At 43.9% G+C, this 25,857-nt stretch overlaps 1 protein-coding gene across 1 annotated transcript in view; it reads right to left on the reverse strand.

Annotated features, from left to right (window-relative positions):
• The window catches only part of LOC125759142 (2-Hydroxyacid oxidase 1-like), a 47,666-nt gene extending 22,933 nt beyond the window's left edge, over positions 1–24,733 (reverse strand). The window contains exon 1 of the mRNA XM_049417471.1: positions 24,586–24,733. Within this exon, the coding sequence (XP_049273428.1) occupies positions 24,586–24,733 (148 nt within the window). The remainder of the gene's footprint in view (positions 1–24,585) is intronic.
• Between the last annotated feature and the right edge of the window lie 1,124 nt (positions 24,734–25,857).

The following is a 25,857-nucleotide window of genomic DNA, read 5'->3' on the forward strand; positions in this document are numbered from 1 at the left end:
TCAAGCTATATAAAGGTTTTTGCGTGTTTTGCAGATGCTACTACTTTCCTTCTTTCTCTCACCCTGTATTTATTTCAACACGAAAGTGTTTTATGCCGAGGTCCACGAAGATTTTCATGATGTATTTCCGTCACGGAAATACGTCAGCAAAATGAACGACGCCATCAAATGGCAAAGAAGAAAAACTATAAGGCAGACTTCCGTTGACAGGGTCGAACCCATGACCTCTCGGTCCGCGACAAAGGCTGACAGGCGTTTAGCCCACTGAGCTACCGCCAAACACATAACAGAACAGACATGAACGCGCGTTTTCTCTCTGACAATTTTCTCTCACAGTGCTCTTGCATAGATAGATGGATGGATGCTATGAGCGTGCCCTTTATAAAGGGTGGCGACACGTATGCCATCAGCCCACCCCCCCCCCCCCCCAAAAAAAAAAAACGCACCGTTGCTGCGACCATCCCATTCGGCGCGTTTCAAATACAAGTGTAATTTCGTTTAACACACCGAGAGGTGGTAGATTTAGCCGAAGCCTCACTCGTGGCATCCATCCATATAAAAAAATAGCTCTCGGATGCTTGCCTGGCTGTCGCACCGCGTTCCCCGCTCGGCCTGTGAGAATTAACTGCCAGGCTACAAGAAAGACACGACGCGCGTAGCGTTTCTCTTCGCGTTTCACGATGCTTTGGAGGCATGCATATCGAGTACCAGTGTTTATTATGTGCTTGTTGATGCCCTCTTTGCGTGGTATTCACCATACGCGGTGTCCACGTGTATGTTAAGAAGTTCAGCTACTGCAAGGGTAAAATCATGATCATGGGCGTCAGTGGTCGATACGGAGATCTGCCACTAGGCGTCAACGTCAGTGCGTCCACATCAGGCGGTGCTACATCGGCCAATCAACAACAGGCACTATACAAGCTGTTACATACCAATGCACTAAATCAATCAACTCATTCTGTGACGACACTTTTCACTATCGTGTTATACCGATTTCTATGACAGAGGGATCAACAATTTTTTTCTTTTTCATGAAGTAAACAGTTGTTACGGTTGCTACGTCTCTGTTTTTAAGCGTCTTTTAGGGGCGAAGCTCCTTAAAGCGGCACCCGTTCGTCCCTCGTAGTAGTAGCGCGTAACCAGTCGTAACGCTAGTACCAGATCTTGACCTCCAAGGTGGTGCCGGTGGGAGATTTTTCCTGTGCGTTGTTGAACAATAAAAAATTCGCAGCGTGCGCGTTAACTAAATGCCGAATTCTTCTGTCTCTTATTCCCCATTAGCAGCCATTGGCATGTTCCAGTAGGAAACGTTAGTAGAAGTAGAAGTGTAAGTGTTAGCCAAAAGCCGACTTCTTCTGTCTCTCATTCCCATTAGCAGCCATTGTTTACCTCCAAGGTAGTGCCTGGTGAGATTCCTCCTGTGCGTGATTAAACAATAAAAATTTTGTTCAAAACGCCGTTGATTGATGAAATAAACCAACGAAAGACGCCAGATGTTTTCTAAAGCAATGGTTTTCTAAACAATGAAAATTCACAGCGTACCTGTAAAATTAAAGTGAGCTGCAAGTCGTCATAACTCTCATCGAACCTTTAGTTTAAACGCGCCCGATCTCACGTCGGTTATGATGTACTGGGCAGAATTCACGGAAGATTCACGGTTTACCGATGAACCTCCGCAGCTTCGCCCACTCATCATCATTCACTCCGTGGATATGCTGTCATTTTTTTTCTGTGTTCCAACAGTGCGTCGTAAGTGTCGGCTATAATATGTAAGAACTCCAGTGGACTGTTCTAGTTTCCCCTTCATAACACTATGTTGGTTCCTCACAAAAAAACGAAATTGGAACGAATATGAAAAAGTGAAGCACAACTTGTGAAGGATGACAAACTCACCTCTTCAACGCCCTAATATTCTCCCTCAAGGTCTGTTCTTCGCCTGCGCCGCTGCCAATGTATTTCCTGACGCTGTCATCCAACTTCGCTTCTCCGATTCGCTGCACGTCAGCTATTGTAGTCACGACACCTTCTGGCTCATCTAGAGGCAGACTACCAATGGTATTTAAGTTCACTGGAAAAAAAAAAGTTACGGGCGCTGAGCAAACGCCGAGAGCTGTGTGGTTAGCCTGTGCGTTAACGAGACAGGCAACAAATTACGTTTCACCCACACATTTCTTGCTTAAGTTCACTTTAGCATTTTATTCACTGTTTCTTCACGTTTGATTCTCGTTAATTCAATTGAACATTTGTATCAGTGCTAGTTCACGTATGATTTACTTTATCGTGTTTAGTACCTGAGGCAATGTTAATTCACATTTCTATAATTTATTAACCCACGCTCCGTTATTTCTTCAAATCAATTTTTATTCACTTTTGTTTGGACTTTCTAATAATTTAATTACCCTAATTCAGATTTGATTTTCTTTATCTACTAACTATCGCTTCTCACCAGCGGGCGTACCCCTCCCCCCTTTAGGTTGTCTACACGCTACCCGGTGTTGCAATACTACCTCTTGGAACCTTTTGATATAGTTATCTTCACGCTGCCGGATGCCAGGTGTTCAGACTTTTGAGCCATGTGACGCTGTCACATTATTAAAAACAACTGAGTGCTAAATTCGTACCTTTCGATATATGCATTTTGACTTTGTTGAGTTACTCTGCTCGCAACATTGACATGCTACTAAGCGTAAGGCCATTGGGTAAATACGATGTCTAATGTAAAAATAAAAAAAAGGTTTTGGAAGTTCGCAACGCATATGACCTCTGCATTGATGACAGAACAAGTGATACAGCAATACCTTAGTGTACTGCCATATGTAAAATAAAAGGCACTCGGATTCACATATATAAAAACAGTATTACGGCGCGATTATTCGTGAGAGAAAAGTGCGAGCAGTTTTTACGCTTGACGTATACCGTGCCGTTTAGAGAAACACACGCACGAAAAAGAGTACTTACATTCTACATGAATGCACAGAATTGTCAGAAACCAAGATGGAAACCAGTTCTCGCCATGGGCCAATGATCTTGATATTGTTTTTCTTTTCACCGCTGTTCTGCCAAGCCGGAATATCCAGTGTCAGTGGTACCGCAATATCATGAATAAATTGCGCTACTGAAAACATACAGAGTGTCCCACAAAAGAGAAGCTTGATGAACTCAAACCCGGGTTTGGCAGTCTGCATGTAGCTATTACCAATTATCTGAAAAACGCGGCATCTTAACCGAGATACTCATTTTTCTGGTACAGGTCAATATATTTTTACTGTCCCTGTTTCACGTAACCATAAGTGTAGTTTTTGCCAAGGGAATCTACCATAATTTAAGAAAATACAAGATGATCAAGGTTGTCAACTCGTAAAGCAATACTGAATTGTCGGCGAAAATGGCTTCTTGTCGTTCTGTGTCTCTGCTTCAAAGATAATTAACACCTTCCTTCAAAAATGGTTAGTAGGCAGCAGTAAGATGGTAGAGTTTATTAAAGTAGTGCTCTTTGTCAGGTTAGGGTAAATGAGATTTCTTCTAAAATTGCTACTCTGTGCCATACTTATTTTTGTTTTAAATACCAAGCATTTCTGTGCGAACCTTTCGCACTTCGAGCGTTTCTATCTAAGTATAAATTTGTATATCTATCTTATCTAGCCGCATATGTCTGGGTGCTCTCTTGAGCGCCTCCTTAACATGGTGTAGACCAAACTTGTCATTGCGGGGTAAGAGGAGTTGACGAATATGACTGTCGTGTCATGACATGAATAGCGTGCAAATCCTATTGCAAACCCTTTCTTCCAGACACGTCTGGCACATACCCGTTTACCACGGGCCGCGGAATACAGGTATGCACCATAGGTGAATGGATGGATGGATGAATAAACTTTATTTCGGTCCCTCGGAACGCGCCCTAGCACGCTGCGGGCCGCTCCCACGTCGGAACAGAAAGACCAAGTCTCTCTGCTGCGTCGCGGGCCCGTTGGACTGCCCATAGTTGTGCTTCGAGTCCGGAGCTTGTAATAGCTTCTTCCCATTTTGACGGCGTGATGACTTCGCCGCCGTGTAACGCGGGGCACCGCCAGAGCATATGTTCGAGATTAGCGATATCTGCGCATAATGAACATGCATTAGTTGGCTGTATTTCAGGATAGATCTTGTGCAATAGCGCGGGGTTAGGGTACGCCCCGACTTGAAGTAGCCTGAGTGTCAGAGCCTGTGGTCTGCTTAATTTTCTGTGTGGTGGAGGGTACTGTCTCCGCCCCAGGTAAAAATGTTTGGTAATTTCGTTATACGAGGTGGGCGGGTCCCGATTCTCCAAAACCTCAGCGCGCCCTCCGGTAGCTACGCGGTCTACTAGTCCTCGCGCAGCTATGTGGGCCGACTCATTGAGATTGGGCGGGGCTCCCTTGATCTGTCCCATGTGAGCTGGGAACCAGACGAGTGTGTGTGGCTCGATGTTCTTGTCCCGGAGGATCCGCAAGGCTGGTTCCGAGATGGTGCCCTTGGCAAATGCTCTAATAGCTGATCTCGAGTCGCTATAAATCGTGGATGCCAGTTAATATCTACCCAGGAACGGCGAGAACAGACATTGCTGACCTAAATGCGAGAGCGTTATTAAAAACGGACATCAGCAGCGCTGACCCGACGAATGAAAATAATAAAAATTAGGATTCCAGCAGGAATCGAACCGAAGCATTCTGCGTGGCAGTCTGGAATTCTACCACAGGCCCACGCTGGTCTAGAACTGCTTTGGAAATACACCATGCGCGGGCGTGATGACGCCAACACGTCAGTTGTGGTTGTAGTGCTGACTGTCTAATTTTATAACAACGTAATAAACACCCTCTTTGTAAGTCTCCAGGTTTCTGCTCCGTAGGTAAGTACCGGTAAGATGCAGCTGTTATATACCTTCCTCTTGAGAGATAGTGGTAGACTACCATTCATGATTTGATAATGCTTGCCGAATGAGCCCCATCCCATCCTTATTCTTCTAGTTATTTCACTCTCATGGTTCGGCTCCGCGGTTACTACCTGTCCTAAGTAGACGTACTCCTTTACAACTTCCAGCTTCAACTTAAATTGAGGACAACGCAGCGAGCGATGGAAAGGAAAATGATAGGTGTAACCTTAAGAGACAGGAAGAGAGCAGAGTGGGTCAGGGAACAAACGGGGGTTAAGGATATCATAGTTGAAATCAAGAAGAAGAAATGGATATGGGCCGGGCACGTAGCACGTCGGCAGGATAACCGGTGGTCATTAAGGGTAACTGACTGGATTCCAAGAGAGGGCAAACGCGTAAGGGGAAGACAGAAAATTAGGTGGGTAGATGAGATTAAGAAGTTTGCAGGTATAACGTGGCAACAGAAAGCACAGGACCGGGTTGATTGGCGGAACATGGGAGAGGCCTTTGCCCTGCAGTGGGCGTAGACAGGCTGATGATGATGATGATGATGAATAAACACCACCTAGGTAATCCTACGATACAGGAGCAATATCAGGTTAACGTCAATTTTGGTTCCAGTGTTGGCTCCGCTTTTATTGCAGTTTAATAAGCATTACATTAGTAGTGATTTGATTCAGCAAGCTATATCTAAGCGTTGTTCGGCCCCGCAGGAATGCGCTAACGAAAGCTATATGATATTCACATCATTGCGCCGTAAAGGGTATTTTTTCGATAATAGCAACGTGTGTGCTCTTACGTGAGTACTGACGTGACGTCAGACCATAAGTTAGCCCTTGAACACCAATGTTGTCAACGTGCCTGATATACCCACTATGTTCACACACCTACTACACTTAGAAAACCACGTCGATCGACCTAGTATTGCTTGCCTGCAACCCAGAATTGCAACATGGAATAACTTGTAGACTGCTTCGCATGAAAGCTATTCCCACAAGAAGTGGGAACTGCCGATTTTGTTATTAAACTTCAATTGCTCCTCTTCAATATCCAGAAGCAATTAAGTTGAAGCTGCAAGAATTAATAGACTTATGTCGAATTGATCGTATGCTAATAACCGAGCGGCCCTTTGCCATTTATATCTGTTTTTTACTCCTTTTTTACACTTTACAAGAGCTGCTTTCACGCCAGCAACAGAAGTTTTAAATAAATAGCTGAATAACTTAATTCTAATATTTTCATTTACACATAGCGTTAGTGTCCATTTAGGCTTAGAGATTTGCATATGGGCTCACTCCATATCGATGGTTCCATCGCTGCTCCTCACCATCGATGTCGTCGTACCGAGAGCTTCGCTATCGTCGCGAAAATGTGCCAAACACCGCAGGCCGATCATACGCAGGGGCGCTCTATTCAGGCCACGGGATCTCGCTCATTCGCACACAGTTGACTACAGCTGTAGTCCGCGACCACTCTTACACTATATACAGTTCATGTTGCACGTGTACACATATTGGCGCACCTGCAGTGTTACTCACAGAGGTGCGGACCGAAATTCTTTACACTGCTACGTTAGGAGAGCACATGATGATTATTTGAATTACTGGACGTAACGCTCTATTAAAATACGGCAACAGCTTGCCTGTGCCGAACACGCACCAAATGGGAAACAAAAAGGAACAGATATATATAGTGGCCCGGTTGTGTTCGTGTGCGCTCAGTCCAAGCCCGAGTCGAGGAATGAATCCGTCAACTTTGCCAGTGCAGCTAAGTGCATCGCTTGGACGCCGTCATACGTGATCAGCACTGCGTAAACCAGTTGTCGAATCTTTATATTTTTTCATATTGTATCTGCAGACCGAACAAATGAATGCACCATGAACGGCTGCTTTACCTGGTGGTATCTGGCACTGCGTCGTATAATTTATTGCATTGATGTTTCAAGGCGGTATTTATTTAAGATGAAGAACGCCGCGTAACGTGAATCTCACACAACTAATTTTTTTCAATTTACAGAATTTTCATTGGTCAGACAACACTCGTTCAACAAAATAAGGATCATTGCCCATGCACCTGTATGGACTACAAATGAGAGCGCAGTGTCGCCAAACAGAACGTATAATTATCGAGTATAGCAGCCGATACATTGAACACAGTAGTCAAGCAACGTGTTCGACGTAACTGTGGTAAATACAATAGCCGCCTTGCGTTATGTTTCCACCATTTGGTCATGATATCGATTGTAATAACAATAACGGCTGGGGTTTAACGTCCCAAAACCATGATATGATCATGAGAGACGCCGTAGTGGAGGGCTCCGGAAATTTCGGCCACCTGGGATTCTTTAACGTGCACCTAAATCTAATACACAGGCCCCAAGCATTTTCGCTTCCGCACAGTTATGATATCGAAAGTTTTTTAAAGGGACTGTCTACCGCTGGGAAAAAATTTTTCTGATCGTGGTGAAAATGAGAAGATCGTTCGTCACATCGGCGGCAACGAGCGAGCATGCTTTTGCCCCATAAAAAAATGAAATATATTTTTAATTTGATGTTGAAAGTCGTGAAAGAATGACCGCTAGCATCTCCCAATGGCGATGTGGTTCAGTCTACTGGTAGGACAAGAAATCCGCGCAGGTAGACTCATATTGCTTAAAAACAAACATGTATAACTTGAAATTGGTCATGATCTTGAAATATAACTTGAAATTGGTCTATGTACTTGAAAGTTATTTTTGAAAAATCGTTAAAACAGAGTTCTCTTCCAACTGATTGGAAAATGGCGTCTGTTGCTCCTATACATAAAGCTGGCCCGCGCAATGCTGTGAATAATTACCGCCCTATCTCACTCACTTCTGTGTGCAGTAAAATTCTTGAACATATTTTATATACTGCGATTGTAAAGCACATAGATAGTAATTCTTTATTCAACTCTAACCAGCATGGATTTAGGCAGGGGCTATCATGCGTCACACAACTGGTAGAGTTCACCCATGTTTTAGCAGCAGCACTGGACGACAAATTTTCCGTCGACTGCATTTTCCTCGACTTTCAAAAAGCGTTCGACACTGTATCACACTACTTATTGCTGCAAAAACTAACCAGCTTTAATATTAATCACCAAGTTATTGCATGGATTGCTGAATATCTACATGAGAGGCGGCAATATGTAGTTGTAAACGGCGAACAGTCTGAAATAACTAGTGTTACGTCAGGGGTACCTCAGGGATCAGTTCTGGGACCATTACTTTTTTTATTATATATAAATGATATTAACGAAAACGTACAATCCCATATTAGGCTATTTGCAGACGACTGCATTTTATACCGTCAGATTACCTCTGAAACTGACTGCTCCGTAATCCAAAACGACCTATGTGCAATATACGCGTGGTGCCAGCGATGGGAAATGAAACTGAACCTTAAGAAAACTGTATGCATGAGGTTTTCCAGAAAAAAAAACCCAGGTGAATTTGAATACACAATAAACAGCTCTCCGGTAAAAATGGTGCGCGAATACAAATACCTAGGTGTTTTCTTTTGCCCCTCTCTATCATGGAATCGGCATGTGGATTACACTGTGAATAAAGCTTGTCGGAGCTTAGGATTCTTAAAAAGAAACACACGTGCTTTTCCACAGCAAACCCGGGAGGTACTATACAAAGCGTACGTGAGATCAGTACTGGAGTACGCATGTTGTGTGTGGGACCCTGCAACATCATCAAATGAAGAAAGATTAGAAAAAGTTCAGTCTATGGCGGCGAGATATGTGCTTAATGCACCTATGTACGACAGACAATTCAGTGCGACGGAAGCTAAGCTGAAGTTAAAATGGAAGTCTCTGCAGCACCGAAGGGCATCGTTTCGACTGAAGCTATTGCACAGCATATTTTATTCTCATACTCGAATTCCCCGTGACGAATACATAAGCCGGCCTCACTATATTTCAGCCCGCAAAGATCATGAACACAAGATAAGAGAATATAGATGTAATACATCGTCCTTCAGCAACTCTTTTTTTCCGAGAACTACCAGTCAGTGGAATCGACTTCCTCCCACAATTGTAGAAATTTCTTCAGCGGATGCGTTCTTTTCTGCAATAAAAATGATTGAATCTTTCGACCGCTAAGCCCTCTAGACTACGTGTGTGCGCTTGGCAGTCGCCATGATCTGTACGGTACCTTGGTTGTAAGCTATGTTGTTTTGTTTTGGTGTTAATTTGCCCTTGTGCTAGACGAATGCTGCACTTTGTTTTGATTATCATGGGATTTTCATCAACTTTTGTGGTTTCTGCATTTTTTTTTCCTCTAATACATATGACTTTTCCGACGCAGCTGTGCTCGGTGCAGCTGTGTATGTTTTGTGTTTTGGAAATGTACTTCTTTTCTCTTTTTCTTTTTTTTTACACAAACTTATGTGAACCTGCAATTTTCATTTTCTTTTTCTGTACCCCCCCCCCCCCCACTATAATGCCTGTATGGGCGCTGTGGGTACTAATTAAATAAATAAATTGTATTTTGCGCACTTGAGGCAGCTTTCGGTTGCGTCAGAGAGTAACTTTTTGCTTTTTTGTTCTCATGCATTCAAACAGGCGCCTGCTTGCGGCGCCGTCTTCAATTTCGTCGCCTTCAACTCATGCGCTATGCCATGCGGCCCCCCGCCCTGGTCGTACTGAGCCACTGTATTGTTGTTAGGATGTCTCACATATGCTGCGCTGTGAAGGCGCGCATTTATTGTCTCTTTTTGGTGAATCGACTTGGCTTGGATTGCGGCAGCAGTGCTAAAATAAACGCATAGACTGCGATTACAGCACAACAAGTCCTCTGTAATCGTATAATAAGGATTCATTTAACCGCTAGCGCGCTGAAAACGACTGTTACATTCTTCACAATAGTGTCCAGCGAAAATAAAGTAATCCTACAGAAATCACATGTGCTTTCGGTTTTAATTTTTACCGGCACTACAATCGTCATCGCGTCCTCCAACTAGTGTTGTGGGTGTGTTTCACGTCAATGGAAGAAGACCGAATGCAGATCTAAAAATTATGTTTTAAAAATTTCTACTCACATTCCAGAGAAAGCGCTGCAAGGTTGGACACTTCAGACGGTACGCGCTTTCATTGCGGTACAAAAGAGAAAAGCGATGAAGGACGGTAGACAGTCCCTTTAAATCTAAGTATATATTTTTGATAATGGAGGTCTTATATTTTTAGCAGAAGTCATGGAACATATTCACGATTCTTCCCGGCTGTATATAGCGGTACTCTTGTTTTGGAATTTATAACTTCTTTAAATGCAGCACTAAATACCAACAAGTTGACGCGCAATATAGGGAAATATGGAAATTTGTACGAACCTGTTGAAGCGCGATTTGTACGCGCAGATGCCGGCGCCACATGGCTATGGTTTTGAATGTTATGGTGACGTAAGCTCGAAGCACTCTTGGGCGGGTTTCGCCGAGATGCACAACCAAATGCTAAACATAAAGGCTTTAAGGGGAAAGGCTTTAAGGAATTCTGGATAGGCTTTGTCTTGCGGTGCTCTTGAATGCTATGACGATCGGTTCCATGAAAAGAAGGATTTGTGAAGTGCCCGCCAGATACAGAACATGCAACATCACGGGCTTTGGGGAGTCATAAGTTGCATTACTCGCCATAAGTCGCATAGGAAGAGCGCTTCCTGTGTTCTTCATTTCTAGTCTGATTTTCGGAGAGCTATTTTTTGAAAACATGCACAATACATACCGCAACATTCAACAGGTCTACGGAACTTCATTGAGCCCAGCCTGTGTATGAAGCCTCAGTAGAACGATCGCACTCAGTGTGATATGAGGGCACAGATTTTTCACATGCATTGGTCAAGAATGCGTCTTTGTCCAAGGGATCACTGTAGGTGTTGAATATTTCAAGAATTCGTAATTACAGTACTGCAGTAAGATGCAATCGACAAGCAAAAAAACATGGCAGAGGATGGGAGGGGCGTCACCACTCGTTTTCTTTTGAATAGCAATCGTACTACCGCATGTTTATTGTAAATCGGGGAACCACGCTGCTCAGGTATGATGGCTGTCGTAGGTTATCGCAGCCAAAATTTCGCACGAGTAGCCGCTAAGATAATGATGATAGCAATGGGAGAATTACCCTTAGCGCCAAGCCTATATTGTAGGCGTTCGCGCTGAGAAACAGATGCACGCTGACATGTTTCTGTTTTCTAAAGATATTAACCGAACTGTCTAGAATTAATTCCCTACGTAAATATTCGGCGTCATTTTGGCAGCCTTGAATCGACTAGCTAAAGCATCCACCCTACCAGACAACGACAGAACAAAGCTATAATTGTTTATGTGATCACTTACAAATGTTCGAGAAAATGGATTTTCACAAGTACAACGATAGGCGATATATTCAGCAGTGAACAATATACTCTGCATGGATAATAAAATAACGCGCTTCGCATTGTTCTGCGCGCTAAACATTCATTATGTGCGTAAATGCGCACATGCATTTCGGAAATGCCTGCGAGCAGGATGTTACAACTTGCACAAGCTCGACGGCTTAAAGGGTCCCTGCAACAGCTCTTTTAGTTATATTGAAATAGTCTCATTATTGACGTATGACTCTTCACGAGTCATATGCCGCAAACATTTTTCGAATCCGTCAAGTCTAAGTGGTGTTACCAAATTATAGAGATCACGTTCCGCAGCTTTCTCCCTCAACTCAACGCAGCGAGCGCGCGGAAAGCTGCGCGCGGCGTGAAGGGAGGGAGGGCGGAGGTGCGAGGAGGCGACGTCAGCGCTGGCGGCATTTCTTTCCTTCATTTTTTTCACTCTGGCGTCTCTGCGCAACCGCGTGGTCTGTGGCGCCACTTCCGGTCGGCTCGCGCGGTCGTCGTCGAGCGGCGGAGCCCATGGCACTGTGTATGGCGCGTTCTTGAAAACTGCGAGTCGGTTTGGTAATGTTGGGTGCGCACCTCGAACTGCCGTAGTGTTTTCATCGCTCTGCCAACCATGGACGCAAACTTGCGTGCGCGTTTGGAACGAATGACAGATGGGTTTCGACCCACACTCCGATACACTGCCTCGTCGCACTGCTCGCGCTTGAATCGTATACAACACGGCAAAGCTGCGTGCACCCTTCTCCCAGTGGTGATACTTCGATGCTGTTTGCTCTTCGAATGCGGGCGCACAGCGAGTGCGGGCTGACAACAAAGAACTAAAGACTAGAAGAACGGATCGTGGGGCATCAGGCCGGCGCGGACCCATCCCCCGGCTGTCTGCAGCTACCGTGAAAATGCGAGTCTGCTTGGTTGCTGTGTCGCGGTTTCTCGGGAGCGTGAGGCTACGGGGAGGATACACCGAGGTACGGCTCGATGACATACTGAACAGACAGCGAACAGGACTCTCGCCATACAGCGAACAGAGGTATAATAAGCTAGCCGGCGCCAGCATTGTTATCGAAGAAATGCTGCACCGCTGCCTCGGTCGGTCGTGAGAACGTGCCGACGATGCAGTTTCTAGCTGACGAGGCAACACTCGAACGGCTGCCACTCTCAACGGCAACCGGCGATGGTCAAAAGCACAGAAATATTCACGATTTCGGCACTGCGCATGGTGAAGAAAACGCAACCACGCAACTACGAGCAGACGAGCTGTCGGTGAGACCGGAAGTGCTAATATTAATGTTCGGTGTTTTAACGGCATAGGATAATATAAACATATATATTATCTACTTAGTGAACACAAAATTAACAACGAAGGTAATAATGAGGGTGTTATCGTGATTATAACATCAGCCAATGGTGGAACTGCCGACAATCGCGTCATATTTTGCGGACTAATACATCATTTGTCGAGAGAAGAGGGAGCGATTTTCAGCCGACTTTTGAGAATTTATTGTAAATTCCAGGCCGCTCGCTTCGCTATAATATTTGGCTCGCATGTTCTCGGGAGCCTCGACTACCGATTGGCAGCGCTTTTTTGACCCTGCTCAAAAAGTGTTGCAGGGCGCCTTTAAGAAATGCTCAAAACATTCTGCTATATAAAGAAGATACGCTTCATTGGGTCCAGTCTACGAAGAACTGCATGCACCAAAATGGTCAGATAAGGTATGGACTGGCTCAACCTCCACTGATTGCCTACATATTATGAAGCTCTGCATAAAACACAGTTCTCCTATAAACGTAACGATGCAGAAATCATAGAATTTATATTACCTCAACCATATCTGTCAGGTACACTAATTATCATCATAATTATCACCATCTTATATGTCTACGTCATAACCAAGTCCTCTCCCATTGATCTGCAGATTTCATTGTGTGCCAGCAAATTTCTAGATTTCGTCACCCCACCGAACTCTGCCACTTAACGGTGCGTTTCGCGTCCCTTGTTCTCTATAGGTATGTATTCCATATTTTTCGCCTACCATCGGTTATGTGTCCTACGCATTACGGGACTCACTGAGCTTCATTTTCTTTCTCTTTATATCAAAAAGAATACCGGCTACCCATGTTTGTTCTCTAATCCACTACAATATGTCGAGCTTCTGATGTCACACCTATCATTTTCCGTTACACTGCACACGTAGCAGTCCTTATCTTTTTTCGACTTCCTTTGTTATTCTTCGCGTTTTTCCCCCTTATGTTAGGGTTGGAAAAGTGCGATAGTTGTACACGTTCCACTTCAAGGACAACGGCATATTGCCGGTGACGATTCTGCAATGTCAAGCGTACACACGCCAGCCCATCGTTATTTTTAGTGAAGTTTTATTATATAGGCGAGGTCCTCTGTTAAATAGCAGGTGACTCAAACATACATATTTTTGTAAGGTTTTGAGGTCCGGCTGCAAATCGTGAGCTGTTCTTCACTCGTTGGGCTACCCAAGAAAATATTTGTTGCCTTCCTGCATATTGCTTGAAGTGATTGAAAAGCTAGATTGTGAAGACCTATTACTAGACATTAGCAGAAAATATTTCGGCAATATACGGTGTGCATGTGATGTTGTGCTTTTACAATAATGGCAAAGGGTTAAACAAGTAATTAAGGACATAAACCGAGAACGTACACTAAACTCAGCTGGTACAGACACCTCGCATTCTCCTCGAAAATAGAAAGCAAAAAGTAAGGGGCAGGAGGTTTTCTAAACACTGTGCCAACGGCTTGTATTCGTTTGACAAATCAATGGGAAGAATTGCTGAGACAAGCGAAGGTGGTTGCCTTACGTCTTGCTGTCTTCCATGTGTTTTCGTCTGCTCCACAATTTGTACATCGAATGTTAGAAGTCCACATACTACATTGGTTAGCAAGCCTATGCAAAACCACCATCCGTCCTGTACAATTCGACCAAGAAAACTCGTTGGAGGCTTTCACGAAATAGAACACTGGCCTGGCCTGCCGGGCAGCAATATGGAGGCACAAATCTGGGCCAGGTGGTGAAAATGTCGATGTAAGGGCTGCTTTGAATTCTTGATACTATGACATAATGTAAAGCGAGTCGGGAAGGATGTATCGCTGATTAGTTCTGCATTCTTGTTGTTTTCGTCAACCTTCTTTCGTGCTAGTGTTGGTACACCTTATTCTTATGTGCTGAATTACGCATCATCACCTACCTTAGTTTGTCATGTATTTATACATAAACAACTGGATTGGTTCTGATTGTCAGATTTATGAGGAAATAAAGCAGACCTCTGCAAGTCTAAAGGGCTGCCTTACATAAGCTAACCATCGGTCCTGTTTCCATAATACAAACGTTACAAAATAAGAAAAAATATTCTTCAATATTGTACCCCGCTGGGCATACCTAAATAACGTTCCGTGCAATGCTATCACTTTCAATGCATAAATTCCATGTTCATTTCCATGTGCTAGTGTTAGTACGCCTTATTCTTCTGCGCTACATAACGCATTACCACCTGCCATAGTTTTCCATGTATTTATGCAGAAAAAAAGAGGACCGCTTCTGATTTGCCAGATGTATAAGGAAGTAAAGCAAACTTGCGGAAGTCAAAATGTCTGCCTTACTTCACCTAATTATCGTACCGGTTTCCATAATACAAACACTATAATATAAGAAAAAGATTTTGCAATATTGTTCCCGGCTGGGCACACCTGGATAACGTTCCGTGTGTTACCCTCACTCTCAGTGAAGAAATTCCATGTTCACCTTGCACACTACACCTGGAGGACAACGAAAGCCCAAACGCTGCAAGAAGCTACAATACTAACAAGTACTCCATCTAATTAACTCAAGCACGTTGTATGGAACAGTATCATAACATTTTAGGATAGAGTAAGCATTCGATTCCCCCTGAAATATTTCTGTAGACACATTTCGTGGCAGAGCTATCTAGGTGAGTTCACATGTGACATACTATACTGAGCACGAAATGTAACCGTAGATTATGGTGTGCCTCCAAACTGCTCAGAAGCATTGGACCACATATCATATGCTCACCTACTGTTAAAAGCCTCATCGATTGGTTTTCCAGGTGGCTAATTATTGTATTTAGAAACTTTTTAGGGCGCGCTCACAGTTCACCTATACTTGCGAAAAAATTTCTAACATGGACAGTGTTATATCTGAAGTTTCTCCCGTAGTTGGGTTATCATTACAGCTACAGTGAAACCTGGGTGATACGATCACAGCTCATACGAATTTCAGGGTGATACGAATTTTTCGTTGCTCCCGGCCAAGGCCCATTGGCCTGCAGTGTAATGGAGTCCGGTTATTGCGAATCCATTTTCACCCAGCGTCGTTTGATACGAACGTTCGCTACCACCCAGGTACGAAGAGGTGCTGTCCGCGCTGTCGCGGAAGACGCGCCGAGCACGTGCGAGCGCGAGAACGCAAGCGGGCATGCGCGCCGCACTGCCAAATCATCAGAATCACGGTGTAAGAAAAACTTTTCTTACGGTCAGAATGATGGTGATAGATTCTTTGATTAGGCAAAGGGAGGACCGAAGGCAACTGATGAGGAGGTTGTGGGGAGGGGAGGGTTGGTAGGCACACACTAAATCACGCGCGCCAAGCCGCTACTAACTCCGAAGTGGGCTAATCTGACAAGCTGATGAGGGTATTCGAGTATGTCCTTTTGTACTGCTTCCAAGTCGGGATGCATAAAAATGGCGCTGTTCCTTCGACGAGGATATAAGGCAGGACAACGTAAAATGAGATGCTCCATGTTGGCTATGCATGGAGAGTGGCAAAAGGTTAAACCTTCAGAGACCTGGTTCATTAATTAAATGCGCGCGTACCGGCCGTATATTTACGAGTGCTGGTATGATTGCAGACATCTAAAAACTTAGCTGACTATCATTCAGGATTCTTCCTGACGTTGCCGCAGCCCTGACAAACAATAAATGAAAATGTACGCCAGCTTTCTTTTGTCGAGTGCTAATTTTCCATGCATTCTGGTGATACAAAATTCGGATGATACGAATATTTTTGGTGGTCCCGCGAGATTCGTATCATCGAGGTTTCACTGTACTTCCAATTTCCATACATTATTTCCTATATGACGAGAACTAAGGCGTTTTGCCTGTGATTTCGTCATTTATAATCGCATCGCCAGTGCACAGGAGTGCATCGTACTAGAGAAAAGCCCTGAATGTTGTGTCCGTGATTCAGATGCGCTGCCCTTCAGATGTGTTGCCCACATGTATAAGTACGCTTGTGATGGTGCCTATTCAATAGTTCGTGAATAACTGCACCGGTATACTGACACTGCACATAGCAGAAGACTAAAATTCTTAAGGGTTGCGCAGTATTTAACAAATTTTTAGCTAAGAAGACATGGGAAGGGACACTGTACAATGTATTGAACCTGTCTGAACAATCATAAACCTAGAGTAAACTTTCGGTGGTTTGTTTACCATTGTGGATTCAATTATGGGCAATTTGCAGCGCGTCAACGGACGGGGCCTAAAAGATAAAACACAATACAAGTGCTCTGGAACTCGAGATCACTCTACGGTGTTGTCGTCTTCTTTCCAACCAATAACAAATTAGGCAGATTCTGCTTGTTGGCCAACAACAAATAAGACTGGCGAAAAGGAGCGAGCTCTCGGAACAGCGGGGTGAAGCACACGTATGCATTGATGCTTTGGGTAATGGGTGCAGTTAGCAGATACCGTTTCTCGCAGCACTGTTTACGTTAGGTAGACCTGGCGCTGCCTGATGGTTGTACTTTTAGGAGAGCACTCAGTGACCATCAAAAATTCTACGCATCCTAATCTACGTTCACGCTGCATAACGTTGGGGTGCACACGAATTTTCAGCGACAGTAAGGTGCTACATGCACATAGGGGTCAAACGGTCAGAGATGTCGTGGAGGCCTTCGGTATTAACAACGATAATAACTCCTTTGTACACCAAACTGTTATATCGTTGTATGAAAAAGACACCCGCTTGATCACCATAAGGTTCAGTTTACGTGGAGACATTTCTGCGCATGTGCTGCTGCTTCAAATGGGAGGTACTTTTCGTTGTGTCGCATAGCTCACCACCAGTTCCTCTGTGCGAGTCCGACATTTTACGTGTATGTATGTATGTATGTATGTATGTATGTATGTATGTATGTATGTATGTATGTATGTATGTATGTATGTATGTATGTATGTATGTATGTATGTATGTATGTATGTATGTATGTATTTTTCATTTTATTCTTTTATTCTTTATTCAGCATTAGTACAGAAGGAGGTCCCGAAGTTACAGAAGTGTCAGGGGGACCTCCTATTAGTATTTTCACAATGTCAGTAAATTCTACATAAAGGCAACATAGCAACTCAATAATAATGGATAAAGAAGGAATGAGAAAATAAGGAAAGGCATGTAGCAACAAAAAACAATACTTATGAAAAAGAAGCAACGAAGCAAGGTGAATGCTCTGATGCAAAGATATTTATAAGAAAATAACACAGAAGTCCATGTAAACAACAGAACAAAATTGCAAAAATAATAAACGTAACGCTTTATCAAAGAAGGCGGAGTAAAACAAAATTGCAAACACCATAATAAACAACAGGCTTTATAAAAAAAAACATTAAGTTTTACAGATGAGTACCATGGTTGCTGATGAAAGATGCCTAAAAAACAATTACACGGGGAGAAAATGGTTTTCGTTATATAATCACAATGAATCTGTAGCCAGCAACGTTGTTAGTAGGAGTTTCTTACTGTTTTTCTTAATTGTTATTGTGCGGCAGGCTTTGAGTTTATGTATGTATATATGTATGTATGTATGTATGTATGTATGTATGTATGTATGTATGTATGTATGTATGTATGTATGTATGTATGTATGTATGTATGTATGTGTTTTGCCGTAAATTGCCAGTTGAGAGGAAAAGTGACGCTTCTGTTGTGTTTCTTCTTCTACGTAACGTCCGTTTGCGCGCTGTATATTCCGCAATGCTTTAGTCCAACATCCAAATTCAATACATTGGGCTTGAAAATCAGAACTTCCATCGTACGTTACCAAATTCCGCGACTAAAGTGTCTCGATCAGTCTCTAGAAAAACCTCTTAGCAATCTACTAACGAAGCACAGCATTTATTGCGCAAGAGATGGAAAAGTTTGGAAAAGAGGTGGCCGTTTGCGTGCTTTCGGGTCCGCACATCTCAGTAGCTTCAATTAGCGGCTGCGCTTTGTCATGTATTATAATGCTACAATGAACCACGCACAAACGAACACAGAAATTCTGATCACAACGATACCTGCTTCCATTATCTTGTATTCCGCACATAGAAAGCAAAGTTAGCCCAGCTTGATGCGGAAGTCTTGTTTTTAAGTCAGGGTCAATGGAGCGGAGAAAGGTCTTGAGGCGAAAGATTCCATAACTGATCCCTCTCTCGGTGGGCGTTCTTCTTTGCCATTGCTGATGCATCTGATTTAGTGAAGTATGTTCGCCGAATTTTCCTTAAGCATATACCTCTACCTGCAGCTAGATCCGCTTTTTCATTTCCGTATATGCCGCAGTGTCCGGGGAATCCACTGGAACATCACCTTCCTCGTCACCTTGAGACACTCCACCATCGTCTTCTCCTCAACGCAGCATTCACCAATAGCTACATGTGCGGCCTTGGTTTGACCACTGACCCATACTGTGATAACTGTGGTGCTCTAGAAACAATAGAACATATTTGATTAGATTGCCAGGCATACAGAGATGAAAGAACTTGTCTCGAAAGTAGAATATGCTCAACTTCCGAAGCACCGCTAGATCTCGGGAATGTACTTGGACCTACGTCTTCTCCTTCTCAGCAACGTAAAATTTTAAAATTTCTATTCCGATTCCTCGAGGACATGCACCGAATTGATAAACTGTAATTTAACTTACATCAGCACCATTACGTTGTGACATGTACATACCACGATCATATTATCTTCTTTTTTTTCCTTCTCATTTTCTGCCCTCCTCCTCCTAAGGCCTTTCTGTCCTCACTCCCCTCCCCTATACAGAGTAGCATGTAGGCGCGTTTAGGTACGCCGACAGAATTCTCTGTTTTTCAATAAAGTGCTTTCTCTCTCTCTCTCTAGCCCGGCTTGAAAAATCCTCGCGCCCTCCCTCCCCCACGCTCCAAGCAAGCAAAAGTAAAGCCCGCGTCTTTTTGTGAATTACGGCCATCATTCGATTATGCATGATGCACAAATCAAACGCCATTTGTTGCACGGGACTGTGAAAAACACCTAATATTTGTCGATAATCTTATGAAGGAAACTCAGATATGTTTGGAAGCGAAATATGCTTTTATAATGTTAAGCGCGGCAAAACCTGTTTATGCCGTGGTCCACCGAGATTTCAGTGACGTATTTCCGTCACGGAAATGACGTCGAAAAAATTTACACGATCAGATGGCAAAGAAAAAAAAGCTCCGTCAACGGGCATCGAACCCACGACCGCTCGGTCCGCAACAACAGATGCCGGGCACGCTATCCACTGCGCCACGGTCACATACTCTAAAGGCTTTTCGAACGCGCCTTTTATATCTACCACTGTTCCGATCGGCGGTGTGGTGTTGCCCTCTGGGAGCGGTAAAGTAAAGTAATTCGTCATTACTGTGGCATCCACGATTACCACCTACAACGCGTTACACGTCCGTCCCATTCGGCGCACTTTCAATAGAAGTTCAATTTTGTCAATGCCTTAGCACAGCGCGAGGTGGCGATCTTACACAAGCGTCGTAAAAGCGTCGGCCTCGCTCGTAGCATCACGCTAATCCAAACCAAAAGTCGCTCTGCGACGCGCGCCTGCCTCACGTGATTGTAACACCACGTTCTCCGCTCACGCGCTCATCACGAGAAAAATCGCGGCCGGGCTACCACGGCGGCACGACGCACTTCGCGGTTCCCTCTACTCCGGCCGTGGTGTTGAACCGCATTTTACATGCCGCGGGATGTCGACCAAGTTCTGCGTCCAATGTGCGACGCTCTTGTGGCTATCACCCCTCGTTCTCTGATTACGCTTTCACCGTTAAATACTGCAGCTACCACAGGGTTTTGTGTAATTTAACATGGACGTTTGTCGTCGGGATGGAGATGTACCACCAATAATCAAAATGCATGCATCCACGTTAAACGATGCTATAGCTGCCAGACATCAATATACATTGTACAAACTTTCTATATCAATGTACAGTAAACATACCGTTACTTCTGTAAGGGCACGCTTTACTTTCGTGTTATTCCGCTTGCTATGACGGAGGGATCAACCATCTTTTCGCGCTATTTCCTCAATCGATTGCACGACCTCAGTGATGTGGAGCTGAGTCGCTGTGGTGTTACGCTGCTGAGCAATGAGGTTGTGGGGTCGATTGCTGCAGCTGTCGCTGCATCCAGTTGAGGTCGCGGGGCGAATGCGCGTGTGTGCCCTGTTGGCAGCGTAGGTTATTAACATCTGGGGCGAAAATTATTTTCTAGATTTTCGTCATTTCGTTGGTATTTTTTTTTGCAATTTCAGAGCGTTGACTTCAATCATGAGAAATTTTTATTTTTTCTTTGGGTTGGCTGTTCAAAGCTGAAACATAACTTTGTTACCGCCGACCTAAAACGTACTTTTGAATATGTTTTTACAGCGTTAAGTAAGGGCTGTATATCGAGACGAAATATGTAACTAGACGAATCTGCCTTTGGTATTTCTGATAATTATTGTCATATCACAAGCAAAGAAAGGGATCAAGGGCGAATGCACTAAGAATGACGCAAGATGAACCAGATTATCGAACATCACGAAAAGCTACTAGATTTGGCACTGGTATCTTTACACATTGATTCGTGGTGCTTGCAAACACTCCAAAGATTGCAAGCACGCTTATACCCAATAAAATGGACTCCATAACGACTGCTGTCGTAGCTAAATTGGTAAAGCATGGAAAATGTAATTCGAAGGTTGTGGGTTCGGGCCCCACCAACGGCATGTTCTTTCCATCACTTAAATTGCTTTTAACTGATGGCATAATTGTATCTGCTACGGTAAAAAAATATACAAATAATGTCCACAATGCGTTCCGTGGCGCCGTTCTATGTTGGACTCGTCGTGTTGTGTCTAACAGTGGCTTCCGCGTTCAGCTCCAGCAGCGCGTCTCCCGATTCGGCGCGTTTGCAAGCGGGGAAATGTAATTTCAATAATGCTTAAGAAGGTATGGTAAGGTATATCGACCAAAAAGCGATTTTTTAATTTTTAATTTTATTTCTCAAAAATAACACTCACTCTCAGGAGCAAAGCCATGCGTTGGTGAACGCCCAGGCGCTCCCCAAGTTCTTTAAATGGCTCCAAAAACCGCGCCGCGTAACGGATAAGCGCGCTCTTTTCAATCATTGTTTCTGCATGTATGCAATTATTAAAATATTAACCATGGCTAAATAGGTTCTATATATTCACCTCCTACCATTTTTATACTAGTTCATTGCAACTTTCCCATCGAAATGCATTTAAGCCCAATTATTCCTCTACACTGTAAACACGTTAGACGCGTGTTTTTAAACATAAAATCGTGTTTTTCTTATGATCGATTTCTTGAAATTTTTCCAAAGTCGATATACCTTTTCTAGAAAACAATCCGACTGATCGCGCTCAAATATTCTCACATTACGCCTAAATCTTTTCCAAATAATCTGAACGTGAAATTGTAAAAAAAAAAGAAACAGTTTAGGTTGCGAATAAGTAAAAAAAAGAATAATTGGAAAGCCTCCTCCTGGCACGGGGCAGGTGAGGACAATTTTTTTTTCTTGTGAATCAAACCTAGGACCCAGCTTTTTTAGGTCCGTATTACTACCAATATCATTCTGGATAAGCGTGCCATATTTCAGTCACACTATTTTTGGTTTTTGAGAAAAGTTGAAATTATTTTTGTGTCAGTCTGAAATTTAGTATTCAACCAGAAGGAAGAAAAAAGCTACAGGGTAAAAATTGCGCAGACTCAAGGCCACAAGCTCTCATATTGCGCATGCAGTTTCGCGACAAAATATGGTACAGTTCCCGAGATCGGGATATAAAGTTGAAACCAGGACAACCTATTTACCCCACTATAGCCCCATAACACGCCGCGAGGCGACTACCTTATCTCGTGGCTCTTAAAAATGCCTTGGCTATGCTCACATGGCTGTCACAAAACTTTTTTCTCTTTTAATCATAGCCGGACTAGAGGGGCTATACGACGCGCGTCGTGTCTCCTTTCTTGCCCGGACGTGGTATAATTTTTTAACACTCTTAACACCGCGCGAGATTGCGACAATAGCCAATAGTCAGTGATCAATCAGCGGTGCTATTCTGGCTGTCAGACCGCTTTCTCCTATTGCGCTCTCCCTATGCGAATAGAACAGCCGCAGCGACGACGCGGTCCCGAAGCTAATAGTGGAGGCCCGAGTCTACCGAAAAAACGAACCCGTCGAACAGATCTGAAAAGTGGTGTTCAAATATATGTTGACACGCAGCATATGCAGCGTATACAATTATGGCTAAACAAAGTGTGCAAGTGTGACTGGCTAGTTAAATCGCCATATGAAGTTCCTGCAGTCTTCTCAGATGCTGCGAAGTCACGTGATTTAGTGATTACCCGTGTTATGAAATCTGCCTTTGCTTCGGACTAGCTCGAATCGTTCTCAACGTCAGCAAGCTGCAGTAAAAATTAATCTCACAAATACTGCTGACACTAAAAACCTTGTTTGTTTTTATGTTTGAATATTTGAACAAATATTTTCTAAAAGCCATGTATATGAGTAAACAAGTGTTACAACAGTAGACACATATGGGACCAAGCTGTTACTGGTGGTGTCGTTTTAAATTGTCAATTGGGCAATACATGCTCGGAAGTAGGAGCTGGAAAAGTTAGCATGGGGCACTACTGACGACACATTCGGCTAATCCTTAGTTTGTTAAGCAAGAATTGCTGCCAAGAATCCGTTTATTAAAGCATCCTATAATTAGAACCACTGTGCCGGTGAGACGATGAGATATGCCAAGTGGGCTTACCTTATGCGGAATATATTTTGAGCCACGATAAACAGTCGTCGACCGCTCTTTATTCATGGAAGAGTCGTCGACTGCTCTTTATTCGGCGCTGCTCAACACAGTGCTTGGTGCTGATATCTACTACGGCCAATAAGCCTAATGTTGCTGCGCAAGGAATGACCAGGACTCGCATAGACTGAACATAAGAAATAGGAAAAATACCACAGCCATAGCAAAATAGCCACTATTGCATGAAAAACCAAATTTATATGAGATCTTCACGATTTAAGATTATCACTGACCCTAGATATGTAGTCAAGAATATTTTAGTGTTTATTGGCTTCGCTCGCATGACACTTGTGAGTCCATGAAACTATGGTCGAGGTCGTCGGACGCCGTACAGTTATAATGCATGCCATAGTTCAAGAAGAGCGTCATATTTTTAAAGGTCGCCGACCTCGTTGAACTATTGCACTTAAAACGTGAAACCACTCTGTTTGTACACATCGCATGGTATACTTGTTTTATGTGTAAAGGTAAACATGGAATATCACCACCTTGAGGCGCAATGTTGACATAGGTGGATGCAGCTTGTGTTTGCTCTAATTTGAATTAGGGGCCAAGAAAAAGCAAAATACACTGCGTGCACAGGATAAATTGAACCTTCTGCACAATCATTCTGCCTTTCCTTAACCTTAACGGGCTGCGTACAACAAAGGCGGACCATTTGGTTGAAGACACTACGATGTTCCACGGCTCGGTTCGGTTGATGTGCCCATTTCCAAAACCAACGTCAAAAGAAAGATTCTTATTTGCTCACAATGAATGCAACAACAGCAACAAAATGCGCATGCATATCGAGCCTAGGATTAGATTTTTTTTAAACTCAAGAATGGAACATCAGTGACCGCAAAATAATTGCATTGTAATTACGTTATAATTGGTATTCGTTACTAAAACGCATTAAACAACATATTTCGTTTTCTTTTTTTTGGAATTCAATATCGAGTGTTGGAATTATGTGTGCAGACAGCGATCGCAATTCCCGCTTAAAAGAGTTATGATTATGTAAATGAACTATTGCTTTAACAGCAGCGATTGGACCTCATCCATGCTCATATATAAGGTTAGCAGTGCTATCTGGCTGTAAAAAGCGCATGTCAACTTGGGCGACAGTACACTCTGAGCGCGTGATACCACAAGGCTTTTTACCAGAATACAGGGCCCATGGCCGCTGGGAAGTGGCACTCACCAGCGACGAGCTGGCCGACCAGCTTTGCGCCATCCGGCAAGGCGCAGATGCCGCCCGGGTCTAAGAACATCGAGCCGTCACTTGAGGCACCAGCATCATCATCAACAACAGGTGGGACGGGACAGGGGTTAATGCCCTGTCTCCCCATCCTGCCCTAAAGAAACTGCCGGACTGACATCAATTAAAGTATATTCATTCATTCATTTGGGTAAAATAGACAGGACGTGCACAAATGGTTTAGATTCTTGAAAATAATCTTTCCCTGCATCAACACACTTGTGGAAACATGTCTGCCACGCCTGACAGGCACCCTGAAAGTCATGGGCAGGAATGTCACTCGGGAACATTCTAGCATGCTTTTGGATCTGTTCCATGGTCTCCTATTCCTTTCCTTAGCCCTCTCCTAAATCGGAAAAAAAACGTAGCACGTGTCCAAGCCGGGAATGTAAGAGGAATGAACGACCACCGAGGTGTTGCTCGGGGTCAGGAAGATGGTAATGATGGTCTTGTGGCTGGGAGCATTGTCATGGTAGAGCTTGACCGTGTCTTCGATGTCAGCCCTCACGCGTGCGACCCGGCGTTTCAATATCTTCAGCAGCTCCAGGTGAAAGGCTGAGTTCACAGTTGCTTCCTGCGGTACAAACTCAAAATGAACAATTCCTCGGGTGTCAAAGAAGACAATGAGCTTAGTTTTGATGTAAGACCTGCTCATTCACGCTTTCTTTGGACGAGGGCGGCGGGGGGGGGGGGGGGGTTGTGTGTCGCTTGCGGCTCTGCTGTTTCGATTCTGGGTCGTACTCGAAAATCCAGGATTCGTATCCGGTCACGAAAGGGCTGCGAAAATCCGGCTACATTTGAATCAAATCCATCCATTCTTGGCAGCGCGAAACTGAATGTTCTTTTTCATCTTCCGTCACCGCTTTCGGCACAAGCTTCGCGCAGACCTTGCGCAATTGCAGATCCTGGGTCACTATCCCATGTTTCAGATTTCACGCGGAGGCACTTCTTTTCGCTCACACTGCTCGGAGTAAGCTGGCGACCAGCACCGTTGGAAAGGCAGATCCCCCACCCCATTGTGTCCGACCGGCTTTGTCGCGCTACAATGAATAGTCGCGTCACAATAAAATCATGCGCATTACTTTCCTAATAGACCCTGTATACACACCTAATTACTGGGATATAGTTAACAGCGCGGAAAGTATAGTTCACTGGGGAAACCAGAAGCAGCTCGGAGGGTTGGACGGGACAGGGGTTAATCCCCGCTTCCCCCCG

Source organism: Rhipicephalus sanguineus, chromosome 7 (genome assembly GCF_013339695.2).
Source record: "Rhipicephalus sanguineus isolate Rsan-2018 chromosome 7, BIME_Rsan_1.4, whole genome shotgun sequence".
Taxonomy (NCBI): Eukaryota; Metazoa; Arthropoda; class Arachnida; order Ixodida; family Ixodidae; genus Rhipicephalus; species Rhipicephalus sanguineus.